The following is a 22,233-nucleotide window of genomic DNA, read 5'->3' as shown; positions in this document are numbered from 1 at the left end:
TGGACCCATGCCCCGTCCGTGAGTGAATTAGCTGCAGCAATTGAGTTATTGCTGCCTCCAATTTGTACACAGCGTATTGAACGGCTGTTGCAGCCATGTACTTGCTGCTTGTCGAGCATTCTTCCTTGGGCCAACTGGGCACAGAAGCTGCGCCAGTGTTTCTGATCTATATCAAACCAGCCAAAATGACTTGTGTTATGTTGACATATGGTGGAACAGAACATGCAACATAATATTTGACAACCATGACAGGAGGTGATGTGCCTATTTTGTTTTATAAGTATACTGTTGAGTTTTACTGGTTGTAACAATTACAACCTCTCACAGCGGTACTATGCTGATTAAAAATGATAACAATAATGTGTTTGTTTTTTGAAAAGCAGGAAAGAAACAGGAGGGAAAACTACTTATTGTAAGTACTAATTTCCCTTTGAATACTGCCATTAATAGTCTCTCTTGACCTTGAGACAAATACAAACTAAAATGTAAATGTCAAAGAAAAAAACAGGTTTTTCTAACTCATTTTCTTCCACGAGATGAGACACACGGTTTCTCCAGTGCACTTTAGACATGGGTCGTGATCCCCTTTGCCAAGGACCTTAAATGTAAGCAATGCTTCTATTTACCTCATTGGGGGCCTCTAACAGGCATAAATATTTGCTCACTACTAAACCAGTGACTCATGACATTTTGAAAAGCCTTTTAATGTGCAGCCCTCCTGTACACTAAACATGACTTAAAAGGATGAGCACACCACCGCCTCACTCCATTATTAGTGTTAGAATACACAACAGGTGGGTAGTTAGGCAGAATGGCAGCGCTTCCCTGTGATGTGTTGCTGCTGCTGCTGCTGCTGCTGCTGCTGCTGCTGAAAAAAAGAAGAACTGGAATCAAGTGCTCTCAGGAAAACAAACAGCGGGAAGAAAATTTGTAGTTAGTGTATTAAAGAATATTACATGTTAAAGATAATCTGTAACAAGAGGAGCTTTCAGTTCCCTGTGGGAAAAAGACAATGTAAATTCAGTTTTTCGAGGTGAATTCAAAAACAGATTACTCACTTGCAGGAGAGCTGATTTATACCATGTATGAAGTAACAGTCGCCGCCATTCACACAATAGGCCTTCTCTGTGTCGTTACATCTTCTGGCGTGGCCTGAGCCTGGAGATGGTGTTGTGGTTACTGAAGAAAAGAGAGAGAGAGAAAAATCATCTTAATTAATCATTTTTTATGTCAATTTTAATCTCTTATGAGCCCCAGTAAGGTTAATAAATGATGATCTCAAAATAAATATAGTCACATACAAGATTTTCATTTAATATGTATCTGGCTGTCATGAATCGGCTTATGTTACACTTGTATTTTTATCAGTATAACAGTCTATACAAGTATTCTCAGCTTTACTCATATACACTTGTATTTCCACGAGGACTCTTAGTTTTCTATCCTCAAATGTAATTGTGTCTCTAAGCAGTGTTGACACTATCTCAAGAAGTTCTATGAGCAAAGATAAATATTTCCCTGACTTAGCGTAGGAGTTGTTTATGCGTTGACTCAGGTCCTTGGAATGGCCCAAAATGTCATGTATCTGCACGTAATCCCCCCGACTGAATAGATATAATATGTTTGGGATGAAGTCTGCTTATCAGGACAAAAGCAGGGACGTTTGAAGCAAGGGGAGTGCTGAGAGAGATGCGCAGCGGCAGGATTGGGCTTGAGAAGGGAGGAGTGGGCTTCGCATGTCAGATGTTGACACGTGATCTCAACTGTGTACCTGCTGTCAGACGCTATTAGCACCTCCACACAATGAGACAGATTACTGGTGGGGATACAGTAGCATCCGATTGGAAGACCTTTATGCGTCAGCTTCAACTGAGCCTGATATTCATGTCATGCAGAATATTGTGATAAGAAATTGCAGTAGGATTGTATTCAACTGGGCCGGTGCCTCTGACATATAGGCTCTTTGCCACCACGACAAGACTTCACAACTCCCATTTGTCACGCAGTTGAAGAAGTCAGTTTAGCTTTCTTCGCTGGCTGGAGAAGCGCCACATTCAGAAGCAGACTTGTGGTTTAACTGAAACAACAGTGGTTTATTCCCTTGCTAGTTTGCATAACAAAGCAGACCCAGGACTGTGCTTCACTTGCCAATATGAGTCTGTGAAGAACGTAGACACTTTAACTCAGCACTTTGCAAATTCCAAACACATCATCAACTAAAACTACAAATCTTAAATCATTTTTTATTGAAAATAATCTGATGCCAAAATAGGAGATCATAGTTCTGCAAAAACTACTGTATTACTTTCCAACTTCAAACATACAACCAATGTAGATCAATGGATGTCCACATTTTTCCAAAATCTTCCTTTCAGTGTTATTGAAGCATGTACTCAGGTGGCTTTTGCAGACTACCATACCATTACAAACAACCCAGACCATAATGAGACTTACTAAGCTTTATGATGGACCTTTTACTTTTTGTGTAAAAAGGGATTGATGCTTAAATCACAAACTGTGATGTAGATCTGTCATGTAATTGAACTGTAAAAGCTCGTAGATGCTGATGCCCCAAAAATCTTCCTTACAAAAAACATCCATGTTGACCAGTTAATCAGAACTACCTCATCGCCACACCTGACCTCTCGCTGGAGCGCTGGCATGTAAAACACCTTGTAAAAAGATCAGACAAAGCTGTCAGGAGGAGGGAACCTCATAACATTGTAAAAAAAAAAAAAAATCTCCTACGCTCAAAATAGAAGCCTTGTGCAGTCTTCAACTGTAAATGATGCGAAAACAAAAGTCGGCAAAACAAGTTGCATGACTACCTTTTCTCTGTCTCTATCTAGGGCAGCAGCCTATCCCAGAATGCACTAGTGGGAGGGAGGGAAATGTTCTGGACAGATCATCAGTGGTCTGTAGGGGCTAACACATAGACAATCGCACTCGTACATAATCTCCAGTCCACCTGGCTTACATGTGGGTGGACTGTGGGTGAAAAACATACGACCCGGAGAAAACCCACACAGGGAGACGGAGAACATGTAAACTTCACACAGAAAGGATCAAGGCTGATAGTTGAACCATGGTCATGTTCTGCTGTCAAAGTTTATTTGGCTACTGCTCACACCAAATCCATTTTACTGTGACTGTGCTCACTTTTTTTTTTCTCCATTCTAGACAGTTTCAGTCAAAAAGAGAACTTTTTGTCATCTAACAAGGTAATGCTACAGTACATGACCAGGTGCTTATGCTTTTTTGAGCTCCAATTTTTTTTCTAATTGGCATTGGCAATGACATACTTTTGTTTATTTTATAGTCATAGATTTCTTCTCACACTAGTTCCATGGTCATTGATCTCTATATATTAACACTTATGTGATTTATTAAATATTCAACAGGCTACAATATGATAAAATATGATGATAAACCCATTTATGGGCAGTATTTGTAATGACGCACATCACTCAGTGCACCCTTCGGGCTAAGTGGAATGAGGGCAAATTAATCATATTTCTCTCCATCACTGTAAAGAATGACTTCCATCCTTACTTGGATGACGACATGTTGATTTGTACACCATTACGTGATACAACACTCAACTACTCTACAGTTTGTGAAGATTTTAGGCCCAACTTGTTTTTTGTTTCCATCCAACTGAACGCTCACAGGTGGAGAGCCCACACATCCTCTCACAGCAGCCAAGGTTCATTTGCCTAAACAAAAAACACCACCTGTCTGCTTCTAGGAAGAGAACAAGTACATTCCTGTGGACATTATTTTACTTTAAAAAAAATAAAAAAGTGAGGCTTTCTCTGTGTAACCTGAGTATCTTTCTTTAAAGACAAGACATTCAGTCTGATTGGCCAAGAGCTCCAAGGTTCAGTCCCTGCTGGGTCTGGCGGCAAAACCTTGTTATGTTCTCTTTATAACAGTTAAATGTCAGCAGTATATCAATCAGCTCCAAAATAATACAAATGATCCTATATAAACCCCATGTCATATAAAGGTAACATTTTTAATATCTTTGAGAAAATTATCAAAAGTCAATGTAAGTCTATGGTGTCAAAGGGACATGGAACAACCCCACACCTTTCAAACAGAAGATCAAAGTACTGTAACTGATGCAACTAGCTCTCAGTGGCTTTAAAATGGCATATATCCCACTACTAACGAAAACAATCCATCTGAGGACATTTATTGGCTTCCAGTCTTCGCCTGACATCCAATCTATGACACTGCACAGTAAGTGTCCCAATTTCCTTATCCTCTCCTCCTTTTCTCTTCTGTCTGCTCTTCTTTCTTGTGCATCCTACAATTACTCCATCATAGCAGACATGTAACACAGAGGTTACAACATTCTGGTGGAATTCTGGTTTCAACTCATGTTTTGTACATGAGTACAGTACATGTTTTGTACATTATCTAAATGATCCTAAATGACATACACACTGTCAACAAAACCATATCATACGACTTCCTGTACATGGCTGTGGTGCCTACACATCCTATACACAATAAAAACTACAATCTGTAGAGTAAACACAATTCAAAACAATATTCATATTTAACAGTCATCATATTCATCATATTTAGAGCTAGATAGTGACATGAAAAGCCTATGTAAGAAAGGTTGTTTTTTGGTTCATATTGGACACTAAATCCTGTTTAGGACACTAAAAACTACAAACTCATCAAATTCAGATCAATATGTCAAGTTCAAAGTTGAAAGTATGTCTCCTCTGATTCAAACAGCTGGAGGCAAGAGGGAGGGAACTGAGCTGAACTAAAATGATGCACCAAACACTTGTAAATCACACATGTGCACCCACTTCAGGTTTTATAATAAACTTGTAAAACCTGACAAAAGTATGTTAAAACCTGCTGAGCAGCAGTAAAATATCCAGGCAGGACAGGGACATGCCACAGACTCTCTGTTATGAGAGTCATTTCTTCATCTTCACCCACAAATCTTTATGATACATATTGGAACTATCACTCTATGTATTGTTGTGAAAAACAATAAGTTAAGATAAACTTATTAGAAAGTAACTGCACTTGTCAGCACAGCATTTCAAACGTATATGAATGTGTTTCCATGAGGTGTGGCAAGCTTCCAATATAAAACTGACAAAGTTACTTGCACTTCCACCAGTACATAATTGTATGTTTTGAGTTATAATTGTGCAATCCCGTCCTCTCAAAATCTTGTTTATATACTGCTCATACACAACGCCAAATATGTTTTCAGAGAACAGTACTGTCTTTTGAAATGTCACAAAATGTCACAAAATGTTGGCACTAATCATATCAGCAAAATGTTCAAAACAACATATTTCAATTGTTTCCTAAAATATGAGTTCTTGCAAATCAATATCCAAGATAGGCATGTAAATAATACATGTTTATGCATTCACAGCACTGGGTTCAATTGGCTGCAATTACTTTCCAAATGTACTTTGGAAAACTAATTAATACATACTTTATATTCTTAATTTCTAGGAGCCAAGGTTAGATTGAGGTATTTACAAGGATTTCAAATCCATCTGGTATTTTTGAAGGGTTTAAAAGGCATATGTAATAAAGTAAGTAATAAAAGTTAAGAGAGAAGTTTATTGGATTTTGCAATATCCAAGTGCCTGCTAATTTGATGCTGTAGCACCTTGAGCTGGACATGCATGTTGTCATGAAGTCATGTTTTGCCACACCAATGAACTACTTTCTACTGTAAAACTTTTACTCATAATCAATATTATTGTGTAATAAATTGGAACTCCATCTACTCACTGAAAAGACAGGTTTATGCATTTTAAGAAGAAATTAATCCAAACATTTGTGTTTGCTAATGTCTCTGTATTTTTTTCTCCATATTTTGACAAAATAAATTCTCGCAATGTTAGCAACCTCGACTAAAAAAGAACGAACAACAAGAGGTTTAGTGAGCTACAGAGCTCACTTGAAGCTGACAACACTACAAAATTACTAGAATGACAGAACCACCAAAGACATCGCTGGTTGTAGTGTTCCCACTTACTGGAAAACCCATACAAGGAGCGGTACACACAGACCCTGTCCCAGTGATGAACCAAGAACAGTGTTTTCTCTCTGAGGTGATCTGGTTCAGCCAATTCAGTGTTTACTCAGGCTGCACCACATGTTTACTTGAGATTAAAACTAATGACAAGACCTAAAAAACTTATTGACATGGTTAGAGATATACATACAAACAGAGGAGCATCACATTCAGGGCTGTGTGATGTGGTTAAAGAGTTATATTGAAATAATTGGAGTAGTGCTGTTGCACTGTAGCTTACAAGATAGCTTTTGAAAACACAGTGAGAAAACATTTCTGCTTTCAATTAGTGCAGACTTAAGATCTCTGACTGAAAATCTGTTATTTTACTATTATTTCATGACTGAACAATTAAGTGGTGCACCAATATGTTGCTAATTTAACATAATCTTTTATGGGGCATTATGAGGGTTTAAAAAAAAGAAAAAGGTTTCAATGTCGATAGCTATAGCTACCTTTGTTTACAAAACCCTGCGCTGGTTTGGTGACCCACTGGGACAACTTTTTGTGTTTTATGTTTAGTTTTATGTTGTTTCTGACAGCTGCTGTTGCTTCTATGTGCATCAGGGATTCTGGGTTACATAAATAACATTAACTGCGATCTTTGAATAACTCAAACATTATGTGTTTTTTCTCTGTCTGTGACTGTATGTGGTTGTTGTCTATAGAAAAGCTTTATATTGCTGAGTGGATTTTGTTTTTATTCATTTTTTTTAAATGTCATTGCATTTGTTTTAAATGTTTAATTGCATAAACTGTCTTAGTTTTATATCAGTCAGCACTGTGTGGTTAACTAAGGAGAATTCTCTTTTGTGTGTATGGCCACTTTAATCACACTCTGCTTTTGTATTGTATTGTTTTATTAAAGAAATGTTATAGTGTATGAATACTGTACTGTTGACTCCAAACGGCTGACATGAGGTGGACTCATCTGCAATCAACTAATGTATGTGCTGCGAACAGATCACAGTAATTTCTGTTGACAGCTGGCATGATAACATGTGTAGTAAATGCTGGACATATTCATCATTGCCATGCAGAGCAGCTGTTCTGGATGGCAGTGTTTTTGCATGTGTCTAATAAAGAAAACTGAGAAACTACAGTACATTGCACTGTCATGTATCAGTAATATATGCTTGTGTCAACGTATGCATAAAACCTCCAGACAGTGTAATTCATTTTACCAACAAATCCATAAATTCATAAATTCACACTTCGGAGCCCCCATTCCACCTGCTCCAGTTAGTCCTGTCAACTGAAGGATTGTTTTCTTTATACAGTGTTTGAAGTGATAATTAAAGGCTGCACTAATAACTAAAATAGCTTATTTTAAAATTAAGAGTTTTGTTCTTACTTGTTCCTATTTTGTGTTGTTTTCTTCATCGGTTGTCATCCTGTTTCCAGAGACAGCACTTTTATCTACACTAATGCCCAAGAGACAAGACAGTAATGGTGAGGCTAAAAATGGTTGATAAAAGAGAGACCTTAGCCTGATCAAAGCACTCAGGATGTTTTCTTTTTTCATCTTGCATTACTGTGAAAATGCATTCAATCATTCAGTCATGGCCAGCATGACAACAAGCGCCATGAATTAGTCTTTACATGTTACATGTATTCCATAAATATGTACATCCAAATGACTAAACTTCCATCAATTTGTTCTGGTGCATTTCTTTGCCGTGCCATATGGTGCTGTCTCTCTACAGTCACGCTGCACAATTCCCCCTCTTCACACTGGGGACCAGAGTTCAGGTGTATTTGTCAAGGTTGACTCTGCTTTCCTGACTGGATGGTGCAGACAAATTCCTTTAACCCAAGGAGGAGATCAGCTGCTCTGCTAAACAGAGTTAGGGGCAGAGTTCGCTTATCTGCACTTATGCCGCCATGGTTTAGTTAAGTTTGCCTGGTTTTTAACATCAGGTTTCAACTTTCCTCGGTCCTGTAGCCCAAGGGCTGAATTTGAGTTGGAGTTGAAGAGAGGTTTCCTCTGGGTTAGTGAGAACCACAGTGTTTAGCCATCAGTCCTTACCACTGACTTTGATTAATCCTTCATGGCCCAAGAACTGAAAAGAAAAGCTGGGGGTGCAAGCAGGACCATCTGGAAACCTTCATAAACATGCCTGTCTTTCCACACTCTCCAAAGGATTCTAGGAAAATCGTAAAAATGAAAAGAGAGGTCCCTATTGCACAGTTTTTTCCTCTTGAGGCACCCTGTTCATATGCAGCAAACAGAAAAGGGCTCGCACTGGATCCTAGCCCTGCGCTGCACCTCACAACCCAGCCCCAAACACTGAATTGTGTAATGAAATACATTTTCATTGGCCTGTCTATGGTGCAGAGTTATACACATGTCCTCTTAATTTATGACAAATGTTTATAATTTACTGCAGCTTGGCTTAATCCTTTTCACTTCTGCACTGCAATTGAACGGAGAGCCATCTCAAAACACAAGACAGATTCTGACTTTGTGTGGGGAAGAAGCCAAGGCAGTTATTCAACCGGTGGTGGATCGGTTACATCTGGAGTTTGTTATGCCTTTATGTTTTCGCTCTTAAAAGCAATGTTATCAGGATAAAAAGTATAAATTATGTACCCTATTTGGGAGTATGTCAGTGAGCGAGAACAGTGTGTAGACAGTATCCACCTACAGTACAGTAATACATTTCTGCAGCGAAGCAAGGCAGCTACAGGGATACAAAGAGCCAGAAATGTAACAGCTTATCAGCCATGTAAATGTTTACTTATGTTTAAAATTTAAAGTAATTTTTTCTAACCTCAGACACATGCACAACTGTTATGTATGACAAAAAAATCCAATAAATAATATGGTATATCACCTAGGTAGAAGAGTACGTTGGGGTATATCAACAGGTGGCATCATACTGCAGTGCCACACAGGGCCTTTAACTCTTTATTTTGTCAGATTGTGTAAATTATCATAATTCAAACAAGGGTACAAATTTAACTGTAACCATAAAAAATCTGGGAAAGTGATAAATGTCGTCAGTACAGATCATTCGGCAGAGACATAAAGAGGGTGGTATCTGTAATAGCTCTGCCACCAAGACATGCTTTCCCAAAAGTCAGTTTTATGTAGCAGAAAAGAAGCAGTGAGTGCCCCCCTCTTCCCTCCCCTCACCTCCCAACTCTTGGCAGGGAATGTCTGACATGTCTCCTGTTACAGCTGGGACCAAGATCTTTTATCTCTATACTAGAGGCCAATTCATATTGCATGCATTCTTGCTACACTTGTGTGGACTGCAATATGCTTGGCTCTTTTTTTTTCTTTTACCTTCTTCCACTCTGCAAAACCTGTCTTTCCTAAATAGAATGAGTAAATAAGATAAACAGATAAAGATAAAATACAAAAGACCAAACTGGGAAAAGTGGTTTCAGTGCAATATGACGTTGCTGACAGCAGGATCTAATGTGGTGAAAGAGAATGTGCAGTGAGGGTAAAGATGATGTATACATGACAGAAAAGGGAAAAAAGTTGTAGTTTGTAGTTTTTAGCCATTTATCTTGGTGGGGTATTGAGTAGTTCAGTAGAAACTATAACAGACAGACATATTACACCAATAACAAAAGCAAGAAATATGCCTGGACCTTGCTTTCAGACACAGGGTGCAGAGTCGCTTTATGTTAGAATGTGCTTTTATGCTAACAAAAGACTTTTGATGTTTGAATTTTGTTCACTAAATAATAAATGGCAAGCACATTTTTATTTTCAGATTTAAAAAATCACAATATAATTTGAAAGGAGCTCAAGTCCAGACAAATGCAGCAGCAATAAAAGAAAAAGAAACAGAACTAAAGGGGAAGAAAGGACAGAAAGATGGATACAAGAGTAATTCAAGAGGAGGGTTGAGAAAAGAAGATTTGTTGACATGATCTTAAGTTGGAACATAGTTCAGCTTGCCAAAGCCAACAAAAAACAAGCACGCACCTACTTCCACACATACAATAAGGGCACACCCAATCACTCGCAACATCCAGCATCTATGAGTTCAAAATGAAGCAAGAGAGATTTCATGTCAAATACCCACAGAGGAATTAAATTACTATTTACTGTAGGTAGGTCGCACGAAAGAAGCCATTATGAATGAGAGTGCACTTAAAGCATTTTTTTTCAATAGAAAATGATCCACAATTCAAACACCTTCCATATGAAACAGGAATGTTTAGAAATGAACAAAATGGAGCCTGCCAGGAACATTAATCTACCACCCACTCATCTACAACACTGCCACTACCACAACCAGTGTGTCTTCTTTTATATTCTTGACTCCTATTTCCATTTTTCAGTCACATAGCTGATATGCCTGGTCTTGCCTGCCTCAATCGTCTCAGCACTGAAGTGAAATCAAAGAGCAGCCCAGTGTGTGATTGCACAACAGCTGCTCATGCACTGCAAAGAAGCAAAGTTCACTTTAGGCAGGGCAGGGTATGGTACGGGTGCTGGAATGGCTGCTGGTGGACACCAGAATGTGTACAGTTGAACAGTGCAACACATGGTGTTTTCCACGGTACACTCCCAGACAGGGCTGTTTCCTGATCTGTCTTTTGAGAAGCAGCTCAGGCTCAGTATGGTTTATCCACTGCTGTTGCTTCCTTGTTCCTTGAGTTGGAGGATGCCTGTTGCTGTCATGTTCTAACTCTGACCTGAGAATCTATTTGCTTTTCATCTTTGAGCTTACACCTTTTTCCAAATGGAGCTATGTAGTAGGTCTGGCCACTTTAATCACAGATGAATAGCTAAAGATGGGGAGGAAAAAGAGCACACTTCTCCAGAAAGCTTTCAATGACGCTGCCAATTTACTCCTACATTGATGCATATGCTCAGAAATAAATCACAAACCACAGAACATTCAAATCACCCACTCACTCTGGTAAAAGGGAAATTCCACCACATGTCCCTGGCTGGGACATTTGTGGTCATCCACTCAACCTGGTGCCATATTTTGTGTAAACTCACCTGATAGACAGCAGCACTGGAATAATCAGTATAAACACAGGTAGTAAAAGTGTCTGAGTGACTAACAACAGGACATCTCCCCCATCATGACATTTTCATATGAACATTTTTTTTTGTTACGCTTTAGTGATGCAACCTGTGCCCAATCAAAATTATAATTAAGTTATATGTGTGTATTAATATTACTGATCAACCAAAACTTGCATTCCCTTAAAAAATAAGTCCACATTTTGTCCGTTGTGGGTGCTGTTTTGTCACCATGCAGAGACTGATCACAGTGCATATATTCACTTATGAAAGTAAACACATTGATAATCTGGCACCTTGTTTGTGATGAATCATTTAAGTTAAGATGGGCAAAGCATCATTATTTCTTATAACTACGTATAACCACTTAAACCACTGATTTAATTGTGATTACACAAACTATTAGAAAAATTTGACTGATTAATTCAATTATTTGTTTTCTGGCTTAAAGTCAAACACACCCCACCAAGGGACCCTATTCATTCCTGCATACAAACGTTACATACACCAGAAGCATCAGATGTCTGCATTGTTTTTAGAAGTGAGAGACAGGTTACCAGACCATATGTGGGAATAAGGGTTTTCACTTTGTTGAATTGGTCTGTTTTGCCGATCAATTAAAAAAAAACTACAAACACTTAAATGTCATAAATGGACATATTGCAAAATATGTCAAAAATTATTATAACACTATTTAAATTATATAATCTCATCACTTTCAAGGACTAAATGCGAGGCTTCCACGTGTCTTCATCGTCCTTCATCTTCAACAGCTGGCCCATTTCTGAGGAAGGGCAGACTTTGCAACTTTGTACCAGATACAGGAGACATATACCACAGCTCCTTATTTGGGTCTTGTGCTCACAGCTAGTGGCCAGCTGCTAGGACTAAAGGTTTTCCTCTGTAATTCCCCGAAAGTCTGCTTATACGTGTGTGCTGCAGCCCTCCTTCACTCATGTACACACACACCACCTACACTCACTGTACGTCCTGCAAACAGGCGACAGAGCACTGCTGTTTTGTTTGAGGCTGCCAGCGCTCTTGTATACTAAAGGATGAGTTCACTGTGAGTGTACTGGTGATTAAAGTGAGGTCTTTTCCATCCACAGTTCACACCTACACACCTGAAAGGAAATGGTCTCCATGCTGCTGATAGTAACTCCATACTAGCTACTCATACAGAACTTACTCACCCCAACAGACATGATGCATACAGTTGCAAAATCACCAACAAAAGGAAGCAGTGTGATGGAGTAATGGGAGGTTTAGGATGAAAGACAGCTGTGGCAACCAAACTATAGTACTGCACCCCTGAACTTGAAGCAATGGAATGGTAAGTACATGTTTCTTTTGTGTTCAAACATAACTTTAAAACATGCGAAGACACCCGGGATTGCTCACATCCTATTCTGAAAAATGCAAAGTAGTGGGAGGAGCAGGGATTTTGTTTGATGTGAGTGAACAATAGTTTTCTCACGGACACATTTTCGGTGTGCCGGCTCTCTTCGCTGGACTGCAAGAACACAAGCTGCAAATTATTACTGACTCCGTATAAACACGCCTTTATGACATCAGGAATGATTTTTAGGCAATGATTTGTTTGCTTTGAAAGCATTATTAAAAGATGCAGTGCTTGTTAGTTATTTGGAAAGTCAAAAAAACAGAATCCTGCACCGTCACCCACAGTTGGGGTCACCATCAGGCAAAGACCACCAAGACAGCTGGGGGTGGGAGGAGGCTGAAAGGGAATCTTTTATTATGCTATTAAATTAAGTCACAGATAAGTTTTGTGCCGGGCCCTGGAAGAGTTAACAAAGCCCTGCACACACACAGCAAAAGCTCGTGTCACCTCCTGCTCACATCACTCAGCTTTTCAAGTGTAACAGCTGCTTCCTTCCACACACATTGCAATATCCTCACTCATTCACACTGAGGGCTTAACTGTCCCACATAACACAGTGAGATTACTGGATATCCTAAGAAGTGAGCTGTGTTTTGATTTGCAATAACTTAGTTGTTTTTGCAACGGTTTCATTAAGGTTGCCCACTTATCACATTGGATTGACAGGATTAAAGTGAATTAATAGAGCAAGCAAGACATAATGATGCTTTGAGAAACTTCTCTTAGTCATTTTACTAATTTTTCTCTGATTCAGAGTATTATAATGATACGATTCAGCAGCTGTCTCTTCTGTAACACATTTGCACATACACAGGCCAATAACTCATACCACACATAGCTCTTGTCAAAAAGCAATGGATTACTGACATATTAGGGAGCTGATTTATGTTTTATGTGTCAACCACGTAACATTACTGGCCCTAAGTAACTTGAGGTTGTTGGAGTTGCTCAGTAAAGTATTCTGATGCTTTACAAGAAACCACATATCTGAAAATTGATGTACTAATTCTGATTTGAACCAATGTTTGAGCACAGGCGTCACAGTGGTTGCAGAGCTTTTGCTCAGGTATACAAATGAAGTGCAACCACATAAAATAATTATGGGCATAATCAAAACACACATGCTGAGGCTTAAAAGCTTACGAAAATATGCACACCTAGATGCTAAAGAGCAGCCAAAATATATGTATTTTCTTACAGGCATTACACGCAACCAACAAACTGCTAAGCCTCATAGAAATTTCTGTTCAAGTATCCCAAGTTGCTTGATATTCATCCTGAATTATTATTTCCTTTTGATTTATTATTCCTTTGGATGATATTCAGTGTGTAGAGTTCTAGTCTTCCTACAGGCCTGTGCTGCATGCATACACTGAACCCATTTGCAGCATCACATGCAGTGTCCCAATGGCTCAGTGATGATGCTGCATGAGTACATGATGTGTACTTACGCTGTTGTGGGTGTTCATCCGCTCATGACATAAACTCTCCCCATTTACTCAGGATCTTCCCACTACACCGGATGCTGCCCACTAATACAGAAAGGCCCCAATAATAAACAAAAACAAATGCAGTGTGGGTGAAGTGACGATTTTGCGGCTGCCTTGAGCACTAAACAGTATTGTGGGTGAACTTAAAAACAGGGTCTGAACTCTGACACACTCCAGCTGTCATGTGGTAAGACACAATGTCAAACAGAATTACAAACAGTCTCATGTCAGTTGATACAATCTTGGCCTAGATTGTGAAAATAACATAAGAATAAATTTTAAAGTGGTCTCTGTGTGAGGCCATTGCTAAGATGTTGCTCATTTAAATTTTTGACCTTTTTTTTGTTTGACCTCTTGTTTGTTTGACTGCAAGCAAGAAGTTATTTCCAACTTCATCATCTACTTGTTTGTGCTGTGACAAGCTGGTGTACACATAAACAACTTGTTTAAACACTTGTAAGCTAGAGCAACAAAGATCCAGATTTTTTTATATATTTCTGGGATATTATAAATTAGATTGGAGGCTGTTATGAATACCATGTACCAACTGAGGACTTTGAACTAACAAGGGTGACTGCAACTTGTTAAGACAATTCATTGTATTGCTTCCAAAGGCAAACAGCAGGATCAATTTCTTCCATCATTGTTCATTTGAAATGGCAAACATTTAACAGCATACAAAACTACAATCTGCTTGCCAACAACAGTTTGATTTGTGCTGTGTGTGTCTTTTACATTACAACTACCTATTTGCTCCGCAGAGCCTGAACTAGATCCTGATTTTATGGTCAAACATGCCAACTGACAAGACCTGAGATTCAGCCACAATCAGACGGCCACTTTGGAGGAATGGCTGTCAAGACCCCAGGACTGAAGATAATTTTGAAAAAGTAGGCATGACTAATAGCACGGTGGCTTGATCCATAGAGCCTGACAAGCTGTTCTCCAGTGACCTGTAAATACACAATGCTTGGCAGATGTGAAGGCCTGTACCTCTCAGACATGGCTGCTGCTGCTGCTGCTTACCCACACCAATCAATAGAATTGACAGGCTTATAGATACTCCACATTCAGCCACGGCCACAAATAACTTCCTTTAGCGTCAATAGAGGTCAGTTTATCTTGTCGCTTGCGTAGTAAGAGTGAGTAAGTTTTTACTAAGTAGACCATAGAGAGACGTATAAGGAGTGAAGGAAGTTGTTGTTTATCTAGTCCAGAGTAGTGCTTACTGTAAGGTTTCATTTACGTAGGTTTAATAGTAAGACTTACTGGAAATAAACAGAAACAAAGATGTGAGTGTTTTCTTTGGTATGATTCATGTTTATTATCATTTAACTACGTAACATTTAACATGACAAACTTGCAAAATAACTGCTTCGTACTCCAAGGTTAAAATGTCACTGAATCATTGGACATTAGATACTGTACAAACACTTCACCTGTCTATGCTAAAATGTGACAATGTTGACGAATTTGGTGGTTTAAATGATCACAATGATACTGTTCTATTTCACCCAGGGTGCTGGTTGCTTGGAATGGGAAACATCTGTTTTATCAACTGAGCTTATGACTTAAAATGTGTTGAAGTGCGTCCTTCAGTGCAACATTTTGGAAAACGACCAACTGATGGGAGAGTTCACTGCTTACTGAAAATGCAAAAACGTTGTTTTGTTCTATCATGTTTGGATCTGTTTTTGTTGTTGGTCTGGTCTTCTGGCATACTTTAGATCCTTTGGAAGAGTGAGTGTCACAAAGTGCTACAAATGAGAGGCACCCTTTTATTCTTTTAGAGGATCAACAAATATGTTTAAAGTTATCAGTTAATTGATTCTTTATTCATTCATAAGCTGAATCGTGTGCAATGGTATGGAGATTAGAATTGTTCATGATACATGGAATCTGGCAATAGCCTGAAGTTAGATTCTTCATGTATGGGATATAATGGAACAAACTACTATGCCTATGGGACACTTATAAAGTCTATATATCAACAAACTGTGGATACCAAGGTGACACTGAGATGCTAAAGTTATATGGTAATTGTTTGCTAGTTTAGCATTAGTTTGTTGACAGGGGTGACTGTGTTTGGCTTCAGGATGGGTAGTGGAAACATGCAAAGGTAAGTGCGTGTGTGGGTGTGTGTGTGGGCCTGCATGCATGCGTGCATGCACGAAATTGTTGCTGGTGGGCCCCAGCATGACTGCTGAGGTTGGAGCAATCATATGTTCAGCTGTGATTTCCATCAACACATTCCTGGACGCTCACACACTCTCTCAGTGGAGCTGTGCACAGCACCCCCCAAGGATGTGACCTGCAGCCTGTAGACACATGGCTGCCTCACAAGCGCTTATCACAACACAGCAGCCTGTAGGATAATGGGAGGCCTTAATCTGAAGCCACGTGGAGCCAAGCAAACTTTGACTAGTGTTGCTCCTTCACATTGGCCTTATAGAAAACAGTCGATGATATACTACACCGTTTTGCAGAAGGCCAGCAGGTCTTACTATGCCAGACTGATTACAGGGTAGAGGTCAGACCACATGGACAACAAATGGTCCCTGGGCCTACACTGGGGGTTGGGCATGAAAATGAAAACACCACTCTGAAAAAGGCAGCAATTGTTACAGAAACGGCTAAAAGGACATAAGATATTGGACCACCAGGAGACACTCGCACACACATGCTGTATACTGTTCAACACAATGACGAAGTTGGCAAAATGTCAACAATAAAACATGGAGGACAGCCTTGAGGATTCAGAAAAGATTGTAAAACATTTTCCACTGATTGGGCCCATGTTTCAAACCTCCAAAGCAACTAAAATGCAGCCAAAGAGAAGCAGAGATCATGGAATGAGTCTTAAGGCAGAAACTGTGATAACAAGCAACTTAAACATTCAACTCAGCAAAACATCCAACCATCTGCCCTGAATAATTATACAGTAACTGGCACTTAATCAGCTGACAGTGCACGTTTCTCTTCTGCTGGTCAAAGACACATGAGTAAAATCCCCACACAGGTCCAAATCATTCACTGTTTTTGGCAAACTGCATGGCTGACATGGAGCCACAATGGACTGCGTGCTTTAAAATGCATAAGGGGTTCACTTAAAGTTTAGGTTCTGCCCTGAACACACCAGCCCCCCCCCCCACCCCCACCCCCACCGAAGGCAGTTTGCACACCACGCTCCGAAACGTGGCTCAGAATTACGAGGTTGTCGCATTCGTCTTGCTGCACAAATATTAATATGGGTCAGCTGGGCTGGAGTAAGGACCAGCTGTTATGTGTTGTATCAGTAAAGGTTGATCTGTTTTTTCTCTTTTTATGACAAGTGGCAGTGTTCCTTCCTCTATGCATATGGCTTTATATGGCATATTTTGCTCTAAATTATGTTATAATTTCTTATTTACACAATATTTAGGCAACTCCTATTTAATCACACCTTGGAGCTGAGTGTCAGATTTTGCTGGCACTCCTTTGGAAATTGATGGTATGCAACTTTAATTCCCTTTGTTTGAACTCGTTTATTCAATGTTATGCTGTATTTGGTATAGCAAAAAAAAGAAAAAAAAAGAAAAGAAAATCATCACATAATTACTGTACTGTTGTTTAAACACATCACCAACCTTGCGAATGCAAAGGAGAAAGGGAGTTTGATCCCTTTTCTGCATTCACACACACCTCCAGATTGCACAAACACAACAATGAGTTAAATCAACTGACTGACTGACTGATACAGTGCAGGAGTCTAAGTGAGCTGCATTGTGGTGGCCTGAATTCACCATGTGGTGGAGCTGAGTGATGGTTTCCCAAAGTCCACCAGAGCCGACAGCAGACAGGCACAGCCATGTGCTACATTGTATCTCATGTTGGAGGGGTGAGGATGATGCTCCTGTGTGTAGCTGCTGTTGGACTTTATAATCTGTGACCCTTAGCGTTCGCTTTCTGTCTGCCAAAATCAGGATGAAAGCCGATATATCAAATGATTGCATTTTCCTGACACTTCACATTGATAAAGGAGGTTCAAGCTGTGTTAGCATGCATACACGCTGATACTGTCAACAGTACAATGCAGGGAGAAAAAGATGCTCCAGGACCTGATTGTAGACATCAGATACAGTAGGAAGGTGCCTCGGACAAAGCTAGGAACCACTAACTGCATTCTAAAATGGGTGTGAAAGTCTCTGCAACACAGCAGGCTCTTGTCTTCCTCCTCTTCATACTTTTCTCACTCTCCCATCTGTCTGTCTCTCTTCCCCCTATCTGTATCCTCTTCTTGCTTTCTACCGTAATGTCTTTGTCTGCTTTCTGTCATGCATTCCCTCATTTTGTCAACCCCCCCCTCCAACCACCCCCCCACCCCCCTTTTATCCACGCTCTCTTCTTCTTTTGCTCTCTCTGTCCATCTACATCTGCACCCCTCCCCTCGCGCTCCCTCCCTAGAAGGCACACATACACAGATAATACTGCAGCTACATGCTGCTTTGGCAACATACTGCAGCAGGCAAGCATACTCCACTGCAGCCCTTTAACACAATAGCCAGTTCTCTTATGACCTTAGGAGGACAAGCAGTTCTTGGTTTGAATGAATGACATGTCCTCTGCAGCTACTAGCACATTTTATTTATTTAAAAAAAAAATCCTACCTGTTATAGGCAGAGAAAGCACACACATTCCATGCAAACGTCTCATTTCCATGTATGCCTTTCATCAGCATATGATAAGCATAGCAACGTGTACTATTTGCTGCCATTTCCTTTTATTGATGTGTAATTTCAGTGAAGCCCTCCCCCTGCCTATGGACATACCACCCCTGATTCGCCCTGTCTTGCCTTCTCCCCTGAAGCATGACGGAACTAGACGTGCTGGTGTAACACAATGTGACTTTTTCATTGAACTGCGAACAAACACATTCGCACATACACAAACAAAAACCACACAGAGACAGACATCTAGTGATCATGGGACACGATAGGGCATACAGTGATGCTATTGTTTGAATAACCAGGAGTGACTAAAAGAGATGCCTGTACTGACAGACAACCACAGGAAAGAACAGTGTTGCATTCACACACACACATACATTCTGAAGAAATGCGCAAATGAGATTCAAAGCAATGAACACAAGTATACAGACAAATGCTTTAACATAAGGTTTAAGTATTAACACTCTGTTTATCAAAGGTGTCTCATATTCTGCAACCAGATGTTGGCATATCATGTTTTACTTGGAAAACAGTGCGTGCTGGAAGCGAAAACACTGTCTAGTGTACCATATCATTGCTCAGTCATGTTTTATCCATTGTGACTACTGTGCGACTCGGCCCACTTGCTCATTGCTTTGTAATATTATATTTTGTTTGATACTGTTGTATTACCAGCACTTTTGCCTGCTAAGATCGTTATATAGAGTTTCAAGAGCCACTAGTCACATGTTCCTAAGCCTTCATTAAACACTCAGCCAAACAGGTGCTGCCACCAGGGATCCCCTTGACCTTTGCAGGATGTAGAGCACGACTTAACCTATTTTATATAATTGCCAATAAACATAACTGTTTCCCTGTGATTACAAATTAATATTTCATAAATGTGAGCGCTCTATGTGAGGGGCATGGAATCTTGTGTCATTGACCCTTTAAATATTGTATGCTCATAAGTAAAAGGATATATATTATTACACTGGAATAAAGCCAAGTGTCATAACAGGCGTACAGTATAAGTCACATGATCTGGCTATAAAACCCAACTGAAGCTTTTTAGATGTCAAAGAATAAAAAGAGGCAATGTGCAGCCCCATTTAAATACAAGATGGATGACTTTCTTTTCTGTATAATTGTTTGCTGGAAATCAAACTTGCATGTTGGAACCACTGAGGATCTCTGTGTTTTCACACACAATGGGCCCTTTCTTTATCTGAAAAGAGCTGCTACTCTAATAATGCTGCTGAGCTTAAGTCTGCCAACCATAAACAATAGCACTAAAAGGTGGCCTTGACGAATGTAAAGAGAGAAGGGGGAGTGATTATTGTGCCTGAATGTGAATACAAGGACACTGAGTGATGGCTAAACTCCGGTCCCTCCCTTTTCCTCACCAGCTACACCTCTCATGCCGGTGTGGGATGTCTACAAAAATCAACCGGCTGTCAAGGTCAGCAACAAGAATGAGAGTATCTCCTCTGTAGTGCGGTATGAGGAACATTCCTCGGTGCCACGTCATTTTCAACCCGCTGATTCTCCGAAAGCAGAGGAAGTGAAGTGAATATACATCTCAGATTGCATTAGTAACCCTGCTTATACACAGCATATATGTTGAGCACACATTTCACCTGCAATAGCAAACATATGAACCTGTCATCATGCCATGCAATTAAAAAACAAACCGAAAAAACACTAATATCTGCACTGACTCTGTTCAACATCACAGCCCCTTGTCTGGCAAGTATCGCAATCCTGAGACATAATTCAACAGTCTTCAGATAGAGCAGCCAGATGAACTCAATGTGCCAGTAGGAAGTTGCAATTCCTCAAATACATCAAGCTGTTTCTAGCTCATGTGTGCCAGACAACATGCAGTATAGTTCTTTGACAGTCCAACACCAGATAATATAAATGCCTTGCTTGAAAGGAGGCAAAAGCAAAGATACATGAATTGGATCTGCTCTGTAAGGTCCTTATATATCTTCTTCTTTAATAAGAAATACTGACTCCATCCACTCAGACAAGAAGCTACTCACCACCCGCACCACTCGGAACAAACACAAACTCACCACCCCACCAAATGGAAGCAGCTGTTATCAAAACTCTTTCATCTGCTACAGTACTTTGCAAAATTCAACAATGCACACAAACCACTACTGAACAAGCCTGTTCGATTCTATCACACACTCTGAACATTTAGACAACTTTCATATTCTTTTGAGCTATGTTTTAAATTTATACTGTATAGCCTGCTGCTTCCTTTGTTGTGTGCTAGTGACGGTCAAAGCACCGTGTATCTCTAGTTTTGTGGGATTTCACATTGCTGGAAGACTGTGGTGAATGAAAAACTGAGAGTTCACACCATACATTGCATTTAAATTCTTTTCACCTCCAAGTACAATACACTGTTCCATTGATAAATGTGCGAGGGCCACATGTGAGGACAGTTGTTCTTCATGCATGTTATCATTGTTACATGCCTTTTTGCAATGGCTCCTTTGGATCTCTCAATTGGCAAGAGAACAGTTATAACAACAACAACAATGCCAGTACATCTGTGTGTGTTGCTTAGGGCTCTGTACTCACTGCTTTGGACGTTGACAGTGCCAGTGGAGTTGTCCTTTCCCAGCTGGTTCTCCACCACACATGTGTAATTCCCAGAATCCTCCAGTTTTGCTCTGTTGATCTGGACTCTGGAGTTTTTCCTGTGGGAGACAACACTCGCACAGCTGAGTCAGGGGAATCAGGGCAGGGAGGAAATAGCATGGAAACGCAACAAGTGGAAACATGGGGGACAGAAAGGCAGACAACAGGGCAAGCAGCAGCATGGCAACAAGTCTCTGCTTTAATAGAGATCATGATCGCTTAGTCTGGGGCTGAACTTTGAAGGTGAAAAAGCGCTTATAATAAGAAAAGCAAAGGACCAAGTCTTACAGCTACCTGTTAAAGGGATTCTTGGTCTCACAGCTACACTCAACATTAATATCCCTACACTCAATTGGAGGGTTTACTACCATACTGCCATCTAAAGCACTTTTTTGCTGTTATGTATTTTCTCCTCAAAAGTAAACCTAAGTGACTTTTGCTCAACAGCTCCCACTGTGGCCACAAGTAATTACATGATTAAAGCAGGTTGAATGTCTTTACATTGGTTTCACATTTTTCTCTACAAGTCTTCTTTTACATTTTTTAGACATTCTTCACAGTCAATTACTTCAGTTTCATCATAATTAGCCAACTTGACCAGAGAGGGAGTGGAACAGGACCATGCATTATTAAAAGAGCTGGATACAGCCCTGCCAATTAGACTTGCAACCAATAGGCATCAGTGGTGAATTACGGTACTGCAGCAAAAGAAAATCTCCTGTGGCCGATTTTCCCCATAGACCACCATTATAAAGAGAGATCTGTAAAACTCCTCCAACTGCCAACTAATTCAGCTATTAGCCCTAAGAGGTTAAATAAAGATGTAATATTTGTAGACATTTGTAGTGTAAAAGGCCAGGAGGAATGCAATTGGCCACATTATGTACACGCTTACCAGGAAGTGAGAAGACTTATTTAGCTCA

The 22,233-nt window shown here is 39.9% G+C and overlaps 1 protein-coding gene across 1 annotated transcript in view; it reads right to left on the bottom strand.

Moving 5' to 3' along the window:
- LOC128371248 (pro-neuregulin-2, membrane-bound isoform-like) overlaps positions 1 to 22,233 on the bottom strand; it is a 69,552-nt gene that overhangs the window by 13,884 nt on the left and 33,435 nt on the right. Inside the window, exons 3-4 of the mRNA XM_053331516.1 lie at positions 21,251 to 21,369; positions 1,059 to 1,179 (exon numbers count right to left, since the gene is read on the bottom strand). Of these exons, the coding sequence (XP_053187491.1) occupies positions 1,059 to 1,179; positions 21,251 to 21,369 (240 nt within the window). The remainder of the gene's footprint in view (positions 1 to 1,058; positions 1,180 to 21,250; positions 21,370 to 22,233) is intronic.

Source organism: Scomber japonicus, chromosome 13, assembly GCF_027409825.1.
Source record: "Scomber japonicus isolate fScoJap1 chromosome 13, fScoJap1.pri, whole genome shotgun sequence".
In the NCBI taxonomy this organism is placed as follows: Eukaryota; Metazoa; Chordata; class Actinopteri; order Scombriformes; family Scombridae; genus Scomber; species Scomber japonicus.
The sequence above is the reverse complement of the archived record's forward strand: the minus strand, read 5'-3'. Positions and strand labels throughout refer to the sequence as shown.